The sequence below is a fragment of the Salvia miltiorrhiza genome, chromosome 8 (assembly GCF_028751815.1).
Source record: "Salvia miltiorrhiza cultivar Shanhuang (shh) chromosome 8, IMPLAD_Smil_shh, whole genome shotgun sequence".
Taxonomy (NCBI): domain Eukaryota; kingdom Viridiplantae; phylum Streptophyta; class Magnoliopsida; order Lamiales; family Lamiaceae; genus Salvia; species Salvia miltiorrhiza.
Genome location: NC_080394.1, coordinates 28,615,254 through 28,625,407, shown reverse-complemented (window position 1 = coordinate 28,625,407; position 10,154 = coordinate 28,615,254). Strand labels below are relative to the sequence as shown.

Sequence of the window (10,154 nt, the reverse complement as noted above, 5' to 3'; positions counted from 1 at the left end):
TTATTAGTGGTGAGGTAGTTGTCCAAAAATGGAAAGAAAGAAAGATGAATTTATTTGGGGGACGTCCCAAAAAGGAAAAAGAGGAACTTATTTCAGGGACGGAGGGAGTATATTTTACCAAATAGTATGATATTAATATGACATATAATAGAATACATCCACACCTTATTTCATATCTCGTATCAAACAAACTCCTAAGGTATGAGGGTATATATTAGTTTGGGATGTCCCACTAAAAATAACTCATTTACTAAAAGATAATAATTAACTTTAGAAAAATCGTGAATCCTACATTTTTTGGGGTATTCTTCACTTGCAAAATTGTGAATTTGTGAGACTTCGATCATCTAATATAATTAAGGCCCCCCCACCCTAAAAAAAGAAGATAATTTTTTTTGAGAGTAAAAAAAAAAGGATAATTGACGCCTAAAGTTTACGATATTCGGCCCAAAAATATATAGGGCCCAATACTTGTAATTGAATAGAAGCCCTGACCCATATCAGCCCAAAACTAATTCATTAAGTTATCGACAAAAAAGTTGCACCCAAAATTATCACCGCCACCGCAACCAAAACGGTGCGACTTCAACGGCGGTCGTCCTTACGGTGAGCTTGGCGCGCAGCGCGGTTGGTTCGTGCTCCTTTTTCCTCCTTTTTCCTTTTGCTTTTAGCATTATACGGAAACCTGATTGCTATGTGTAGGAAATTTGGCTGACGTTAATATGCTGAAAGACAACGACAAAAACGAATTATAACCATATGTGAGCAAAAAATAATTTAGTGAGATGATCGGTTAGAAAAATCTCCACATTATGCGTGCTGTTAGTGAACTTGCTGCTTGCTTTAAGTTTTGGCTAACTCACTAGCATTGAGTTCCATCGTTATTGTTTGTTTATGGCTTCATCGATATTATCGATTGCTCCGTTTGGTTTCGAGTGTACTGCCCAAAGATCTAAGGAATTTTGTTCGTACAGTCATTACTATTATGTAAAAAGTTGGTTAGGGCTGTTGGAAAATAATTTGGTTTGGTGTATTTTGATGGCTATAGAATGGTCAAGAAGGGAGAAAACTGAGTGGAGTTGAGTGTTCGCTGCTCCTTCTGCATGATGAACTTCCCCGTCGCTGCCAGGTGCTTCTGAATAGTGTATTGGATTAAGAAGGCTCGAATACTCATTCAAATATTTTTTGAATACATGTATATTGTGCCTTCCATTGATAGCTTTAAATCATTCAACAACGGATTGATGGGATCCTTCTTTTAGGTCCCAAATTGACACTTGGGTCCCTAGAGTGGTAAAACTCCAAACAAGCATTATAACATTCTATAAGATTTGGTTCCATAATATGCTCAGTGGGCTAAATTTTACTTCAGCGGCTGGTGCTGTATGAGGATGTAGCCTGGTGCAGGACTCACAAGTTAGCAACATTCTGAAGAGCTATTTCCAAACGTTCAACCTTTTCTTTCACAGTTTATGTGACGGATAATCAAATTGTTCGTATATGCCTTGAATATATCTCTTCTGCCTAATTCTGTCTTTCTTCATAGTTTGAGCATCTTCACTATTGTTTACTTGATTGTGGTGTTATGTGCGATCCTTGGTAGTTTACTTATAGACTTGGACATGTTTTAGCCTGTGCTCCATGAAGATATTCATCTTGTTTTTACTTTATATTTGTAAGAGCTTTACTTTTATATTTATTTGATCCTTGGCATATAGTTGCATGTACTGACTCCTAACATATACTCCGTTCCACTAGAATTGGCACTTTTGAGTTGGGCACGGAGATTAAGAATAAAGGGTTAAGAGTGTAAAGTAGGTAGGGTCCACTTATTTTATGTGAGTAGAGAAAGTAGGGACCACATACTATTTTAGGAAAGTGTCAATTCTAGTGGGACAAACAAAAAAGGCAAGTGTGCCAATTCTAGTGGGACGGATGGAGTAATCCGTAAGGTGCAATGAATAGATAGCTGTATACAAAAATCAATTAATCATTGCTTGTGCAAAGGGTTTTTGTTAGATCGGGTTGGGAAGTGGCAGACCTTAAATGCACAAATCTGCTTTGAGATTGCAGTTGACCAGAGTCATTTTTATGAATTCCACTATCTTAAAGTGATGCTCATGATATCTTAAATTTGTGAATCTAGTCTGAATCATTAAAGCATGGTAGCTTTCTATTCATCTGTTGTCTATTCATTACCACATATCTATACAATTATTATTTATCCATTTGACATTCCTTTCTTATTTCATGTAGGCTTTTCATTCTTTAATCATGGGAATGGACGGAAATCCAATACATAGGCAAACCTCAATATCGAAGCATGCTTTTTTTGATCTCTCTCATGTTTCTCCATTGGTCTTCTTGTATCTCCTTAAAGAATGTTATTCTTATGGTAGGTCTAAAATCCTATTATTCTTCATATCAGAATCTATGAGTATGCTTATGCCATAGGGCATATTTCTATTGGTCCTTGGTTAAACAGATCGTGTCATTGTGCCATCGATTTGAACTATGTCATAAATAAGGACTAGAGAATCCTGGTCTTATAGTTTTGTACGAAAATCAAACTTTGGAGTTTGGATTTAGCCTTCTTGTATGACTAATGAATGTAGAACTTTGTTTTGCATGTGCATCTATACTGTGAAGACTGATTATCTTATATTTCTTCTCAAATTGGTTTTATGATCATTATTATTTGTTCCTTCTCACTTTCTTTTAGGTGATCAATTGGCTTTTGATTAGCTGGTCATGTCTTCTTTGAGCTGGAAAATTATTTCAAATTCAACTTAAAAACTTAGCAATTTATCAACTGCTCTTACTTTTAGAATTATTATGTTTCTCAAAGAGCGACACAAACAACCCGTATGACCTGATTTGGTCCTATTCTGAGGTCCAACTGCTTGCAATATTTTCATGTGGTCTTTCACTTGTCTGAGTATAGAGAAATATTTATAGATGTTCTGAAAAAAAAAAGATGCAGTTGTCCTGAAAAAGGTAACCAATTGAGATTCTAAAGTTACTAGTTAAAGTTTTCTGTATTTCAATATAGTTTTATTGATGTCCCAAACTGACAGTATCTTTCTCTCTGTTAATAAAGTGATGGTACCATTTACATTCTTGCTATCTTTACACTATTATTATCGTATTACTAGTTCATTGTACGCATAGTGATCTTGCATATGCTTCAGAGTCATGCATTTGAAATGGCACGAAGATTATTCACTAATTAAAGCTTGCACTGGTTCATCTTTACCCAACACGCATGAAGAATCAACTAATTTTGGCAGGAACTTGCAAAGCAACCGCGAAGTTCCGTGCATTACAACAACAATTGTGTCTTGTTTTACTCAACAATTGCCAAATTGGACCAGCTACTTTGATTGCTCACTGCCTCTACATATTGCCTATGTTTGAATCATACCGTGAAGGCTTCAGCCATTTGGTAATATCGGCTCTTTGTCGTTTCCTAAAAAGAGGAAACAATGATAAAGATGTAAAGGAAGCAAAAGAGTGTGCTGCCAAGTTATTTCTGGACATTGTTAATGGTACTCTAGAACATGACAACGGGGTCCTTATTAAGATCGTTCAGGTTTTTAAAGTCAATTTAACTGATATTGATAACGTATTGTGCGATGTATCAATGAGGAGCAAACCCAAAGCTAATTCAGCAAAAGAAGTGGTTGAACAATATGTTTTCAAGCTCATGGAATTCCAGTCTTATATGCCTGCTGTTGATCTGTTAATACACTTCTCTATCTGTGATTCTGGAGAGTCATATTTACTGAAAATGATGGAGTGCCAACAAATGAAAGCAGCAGAGAAGTGGGCAACATATTTGGGGAAGCCAATGCTATGTTTGCTCGTCCAGGAATATGTTGACCATAAATTATTACAACCTGCATATGATATTATAAAGAAAAATAATTTGCGCCAGGAATTCCCTGAACTACATCATCAGAGTAAAGAAAGGTAAGGAGCTATTGTTTATTGCTTTGTGTCCTTTTTGGTTATTTACCAATCATCGTTTTAAATTAATGGATTCAACTTTCAACTACCAACTAGAAATTTGCTAGGATAGCCATTTTTTACATGATTGCAGCTCGCTGAAGAAACTAGCTGAAAAAGGTGTCTGGGAGATAGCAGAAGTAAGAGCTAATGGTGACAGAAAACTTCTTGAATATTTGGTACGTGCAAGGTGTAGAAATTATTCTATGGACATTGTTGACCTTGTTTTATATGTTATGTCGTAGATGCATTCCCCTTTGTTATGTAGTTGTATGATACGTTGTCTAAACGATCTGGCATCAGCCTATTCTTAAGGGCGGTACGTAAATGTTATGAGTTCACATATATGCTCTTTCCAAATCGGTGGAACAAGAAAGGGAGATTTAAACACAACATTGTTGTCCGCATGATAAAGTTGTCTATATTGTTTTCTAATAAGGAAATTAAAGTTTGGATCCACTTCTAATTTTAACTTTAGTGGTATAACTATAAGGTAAAATGAGCAAATTAAATGAAGGGATGGTTTATTTTAGTTGTGTGACTTGTGTCTATTAGGTGTACTTAGCAATGGAAGCTGGCTATTCTGAAAAGGTTGAAGAGCTTTGTGAACGCTATTCCATCGAAGGTTTCTTTGATTCTAAAGGTATGCTACAAGAAACTTCCACCTATATTGATTTTAGTATGGCAACTGAACTAAAAGAGAATGCCAATCATACGATTCAAAGGTGAAGGATAATCTGTTGTTGCATGTTACACTTGAATGTTCATTTTCATATATTGCTGCCACCTTTCTGCACGTCCCATTCATGCTTTTTATAGCTTCTCATCAAGTGCATGGGCAAAGGCTCCTCCAGCCCAATTCCATTTCAGTCAGTTAGAACTAGGATAGTCCTTAAGTAGTCCCAAAACTGTGTTGGTCTATTTGGTAATGGAGGAATAGGAGGATTTTCGAAAATTGACAGATAGATCTCTTGATTGCTGGCTGAGTCTGGTTATGTCCTGATTTCTAAAATTAATATTCTAGTTGGTTTATTAGTCATTTATCTTTTGTTGTCTAATTATGAATTACAATATTTTTAACAGAGCCCGAATCAAATCTTCCGCATCGTCACTATTTAAATCTTCATGAATTGTGTATCGAGGATGTTTTGTGGGTTGATGAAGTCAATAGTCTGCGCGATGCAATAAGCTACTTTCAGAAATGCAAAGTTGTTGGTGTTGACTGTGAATGGAAACCTAATTATGAAAAGGGCAGCAGGCCCAGTAAGGTAAGCTTAGTTTTCCCATTACTCTCATATGGTGCAAGCTGATTTTTTTCAACATATTTCTACCTTTTCTTTTCCACTAAAAGACTGCAAAAGTAGTTTCTCTTTTGTAGTACTGGAATTTAAACAGTGTTTGGAACATGTCGTAAATAATGATTCTGAACTGCAAGGGTTATTTGTATGTTCTGGATGCAGTATTTCTATGTCATAAAGTTGTAGATGCATGTGTGGGTTGGTGTGAGTTTGTGGTAACATTTTTATATTTCTGGAATGTCTCTACATACTTTGTTATCACCCTTTTCATTTTTGTTATTGATAATTTCATATAGTGTTTTATTGGTGAATGCTGCCAGCTATACGATATGTTCAATTTCTCCACTTGACTTGTTATACCTTCCAGTTTGCATGCATTTTGCCTCTACAATGACCAAGAATTTCTTTGTCCCTGCCCATGTGGATCTCCTGGTATTATTATCTTTAACTTTTTAAAAGGAAGAAACATAGTTTTGCTCTCGTTCAGTCTTTTTTAATTCCTGTATAGTATCCTTGACTCTTTAAAAGTTGAACTAGGTATAATTTGTTTCCAGCCTACTGTGAACTATTAAAGCTTCAAAATACTTGTATGAAACCTATCTCAATAACTTATAGGACAAGAACATCCTTATTCGACAACTGAGGGATTTTTGTTTTATTCTTCTTGAGTTTGTTGCTTCCCTTACACTTAACACAAGTGATTCAGTTTTTTCTTTGGGTGCTATTGAGACCCTTAACTCCATCATCCAGGAAGGCTGGCTTTGGCATCTTTTAACTTTTGCAATGTGCGTCTGTTTGCCAGTGACTTTCATTTCTATTTTATGAATTTATCATGTGTATCTTAGAGGGGATTTAAGCATTTTTGAGTACCTTCCTTCTGGCAAGATTTTTTTGGTGCATCTGCTTATTTGTTATTAAATAGTGCAGGTCTCCATCATGCAAATTGCATCTGAGAAGAAGGTTTATATACTTGACCTTATCAAGCTGTATGAGGATGTTCCAAGTATTCTGGATGAATGCCTTGGCTGCTTATTGCACTCTTCAAGCATTTTAAAACTTGGTAAATAAATTTTATATGCTTTCATCCGAATCTTGAGCAATGAAATGCAAATTGATTTAAACATAACACTGTTTAATTAAGAAGTTGCTTGTTATACGAAACGATCTGCAATAGTAATATAAGCAGACTAGATGGGCTGTTAGGAATATGCCACATATTATTTTTGATGCCTCAAAATATGCTTATATACCCTGAAACAGTCATCTTGAAAAGTTCCCCTAGCTGTTTTGAATTTGATGTGGTTAACAGTTTATAAGTCTGTTGAGTGAATAAGCTACATATCTTGAGTCTATATATACAAAGTTCCTGTGTATATCCAATTGACATGTGGCTAAAAGGGGCTTCTAGCTATGTCATGAGTCATTAAGTTTACCAATTGATCTGTACTTTCTGTTATAGTACTATGTTAAGCTAGGATCTAGTCTGTCTTTGGCATAGGAATTTGAATTTAATTTTCTTAATTTTGTGGCAACAAGCTAGGTTGTTTGCAATTTTAATAGCAGCTGTGTTAGCACAACTGAGCAGTTGAGCACTACAATGTATCTCCTAGGAATGACATATACTGCCGATGGGAATACCTGTACAATTTGGAGTATGCGTAGTCAATGTTTGGGTCTCTATGCTTAGAGAACATCATTCGTTTGCCTGGAGAAGACTTTAGACAGGTTAGGATAAGATCTACTGCATTCACCACTCTGCAGAAGATGGCGGTCCAATTTATCAGTCCTGGCATCAGTGGCACAAGACTCAACTGACCTTCTCTGGTCACCCAATTATCAAAACTTGGGTTATTTGCTGCAGCCTTTCTGCTCTATTGTTTAGTTTTTCTTGCCAAAACTTCATATCTACAGAGCTTTAGGTTATACACAATAATTTCCACCACCCAACTCATAGAAATTGCTGGAGTCTATGTATGGATGAAAGGGAGGTCAGAGGTTTAGGTTCAGTCAGGAAAACGAGAGCGGAGCAGCTTTGCCTATTGATAAGTTGGCTGAATTCCATGTGGATAATTTTGTTGAATGAATAATTTCATATATCTGAAGGGTATAAATGCAGGATTGATATGACTATTCGCTTGTGCAACTACAATCAAGAAAAAACAAAAAAGAAAAAAAAAGATAGATCAGGGCCATCAGGCTTTTTTCAGGGATATCTAATCAGTAAATACAGGACACATGATTAATTAGAATAATAGAAATATCTAGGCATATGTGCTACTTCCAATTGCATTATTTCAGTGACAACTCTTTTTTTCCTCTCCATTTTGTTGTAGGTCTTTCTTGGTCCACTAGTGTGGATGGGATAAAATTTCAAATACTGACTGCATTTATGAAACTGCAGGCTACAATTTCCAGTGTGATGTTAGGCAGCTTGCACTTTCATATCGAGATTTGAATTGTTTCAAACACTTTGAGATGCTTCTTGATATCCAGAATGTTTTTAGAGAACCAAGGGGTGGTCTTTCTGGTCTGGCTGAGGTAAATTTAACCAGCCAAAGACATTTTTATCAAATGTTTTGAGCTGCCATGATACTCAAGGGACCTAATTTTCCTATGCTATTATGCTGTTGGTTTAAACAGAAAGTTTTGGGCGTTGGTCTGAATAAGACAAGACGAAATAGCAATTGGGAGCAACGACCTTTAAGTCATTATCAGGTAGGTGCTTCTGTGGTTATGATACTTTAAATTGGACTTCCTTTTACCATCTTAACATGTTTTGTTGCATTTACTAATGTTCTTGGCAATAGTGTCAATGCCAACGCAAAACCATTTCCAAGGTATAGAACTAAGTGAGAAACAAAGATGAAGATGCTAATTTGAACTTTAGAAGAGTATGAGCGGCTAGAATTATTGGTCTTGCTTTAATGCTTGTTAATTGCTTCATGGGGGAGCTAGATTGAGGAAACTCGTTCTTTTAGCTAAAATTTATAGATTGTAAAGAAAATAATTTAAGTAAATCTCATTTTGGGTAAATAAAACTAAGCCATCAATATGACAAAATTAATAGTTGTCATTTAATATAAGAATTTTGGGCTCTTAAAAGTCCAAATTATTATTATTAAAAGTTATAAAATCAGGGAAAATACAAATAATATAAGGAAAATATAACAACAAATATGTTTATTTAAATAAATAAATAATTTGTACACATTAAATTAAGAGGAGAGAGAAAATTTGGAAATAAAAAACTCCTCTTTTATACTCCCTCCGTCCCTCGAATAGCTTCATAGGAGGGAGGGGCACGAGTTTTAAGGCGAAAAGGTGAAAAAGTGAAAAGGGTAAATGTGGTATTGGGAGTGGTTAAAAAATGAAAAAGAAAGAAGAGATAAAATTTGATGGGAAAAGTTAATAAGAAAGAGAAAATTTCGAGGTTAAAAAACTCCTTTTTATCCTCCTTTCATACCCAAATAACTTTCCAGGAGGGAGGGACACGAGTTTTAAGCCAAAAAAGTGAAAAGGTGAAAAGTAAAGATAAATATGGTATTGAGAGTGGTGAAGAAGTGGAAACTAAGGGTAAATGTTGTATTATTTGTGGTGGGGTATAGCCCAAAAATAGAAAAGGAAGTCTTTGCGGGGACTGACCGAAAAGGAGAGTTATGAAGTTATTTGGGGGACAAAGTGAATATTATATATAGATTCATAGTAGGTAGTAGGTACAAGCTATCCTTTCAAATTTTAAAACTAATACAGTAGCGTACTAGCCATATATTATTTGTGGAATGCTATAAATGTTATACTAAATATTTTCATTTGTTGCCATTTCATCTATGAATTGTCATTGCAGCTAGAATATGCTGCTCTTGATGCTGCTGTTCTCCTGCACATATTTCGGCATGTGGGCAGGCACTCCCAGCCTGCAGGCACCTCAGGTGGAAATGCCAAGATAGAATGGAAATCACAAATTGTATGGATCTCTCTTTCTCTGTGTGTGTGTTTGTGTGTGTGCTAGAGAGAGTAGTGGGGCATCTCCAAATTAATAGCAGATAACTATGTGTGGAAAAGGACTCACACTTGAATGGTGGTGATCAGTCTTTCTGTTTTGCTAGTTTCTGATCTATTCTACAATCTAAACAGATTTCCCATATGGACGGCTCAAAATTGCCTAGGAAGGACACTAAAATTGGAGACGAGCCAGACGCTCAGAGAAATTGAACATCGAGGGTGAAGCAAAACAGCCATCAGGTATATCCAGTCTTTGTACAGAGCTAGTGAGCTAATTGACAGTTTAAGTTGCTAGAAACTTCCCATTATGCAGAGTAAATCTTTTTGGAAGAGGAAATTGTAAAGTTTTCAACATAAACAAATACTTCCCTAATTAGCCAACCTCTCTGTTAAGATACTCACTCTGTATAGCTCTAATTAGTTACCCATTTGATCTATCATCTAATGAAACTTCTTTCAAAAGATATATGCAACACATTGCACTGGTATGCATGCATGCATGCTAGCTATTGCGTTTTCTCACCTTCATATGATTTTTTTAAATATATAAACGTGCTGTCACTGTTACATATAGCGACACAAATCACACGCACAAATAAACATCACAATAATACGTTACCTTGGTTGTGTTGACACAGATATTATTTAATGAAAAATTGTGTTGACACAGATATTATTTAATGAAAAATTGGGTGTATATATATATATTGTGCATGGTGGGCAAATCTCCTTCGGCGGTGAGCTGAAACTGCAATTGATTGCTGTAGTTTTAGCTTCTGCCAGAGGAGTGCTTTGCCCCATTATGCATTCATACATTGCGATTTGGATGAATATTTTCGATCTACA

The 10,154-nt window shown here is 35.7% G+C and overlaps 1 protein-coding gene across 12 annotated transcripts; it reads left to right on the top strand.

Annotated features, from left to right (window-relative positions):
• The first annotated feature begins 504 nt into the window (after nucleotides 1-504).
• Nucleotides 505-9,774, top strand: LOC130997480 (uncharacterized). Of its 12 annotated transcripts, none has more exons than XM_057922806.1 (12): nucleotides 532-635; nucleotides 1,049-1,129; nucleotides 2,257-2,395; nucleotides 3,291-3,972; nucleotides 4,103-4,187; nucleotides 4,564-4,651; nucleotides 5,092-5,276; nucleotides 6,234-6,366; nucleotides 7,708-7,844; nucleotides 7,947-8,021; nucleotides 9,151-9,270; nucleotides 9,441-9,774. In XM_057922806.1, exons 3-12 carry the CDS (start codon nucleotides 2,275-2,277, stop codon nucleotides 9,516-9,518), a joined length of 1,704 nt encoding a protein of 567 aa, XP_057778789.1. In that variant the 5' UTR covers nucleotides 532-635; nucleotides 1,049-1,129; nucleotides 2,257-2,274; the 3' UTR covers nucleotides 9,519-9,774. The 12 variants fall into 12 exon arrangements, with proteins under 12 accessions (XP_057778790.1, XP_057778791.1, XP_057778782.1 ...); XM_057922801.1 differs by having other exon boundaries at nucleotides 547-631; nucleotides 1,049-1,160; nucleotides 4,082-4,187; XM_057922804.1 differs by having other exon boundaries at nucleotides 558-631; nucleotides 4,082-4,187.
• The last annotated feature ends 380 nt before the right edge of the window (nucleotides 9,775-10,154 follow it).

Excerpts from the sequence above, each read along its gene's own strand:
- LOC130997480 (XM_057922797.1), top strand. Across the intron at positions 5,277-6,233 it reads AGGGCAGCAGGCCCAGTAAG|GTCTCCATCATGCAAATTGC; the intron begins GTAAGCTTAGTT and ends TAAATAGTGCAG. Across the intron at positions 8,022-9,150 it reads GACCTTTAAGTCATTATCAG|CTAGAATATGCTGCTCTTGA; the intron begins GTAGGTGCTTCT and ends TTGTCATTGCAG.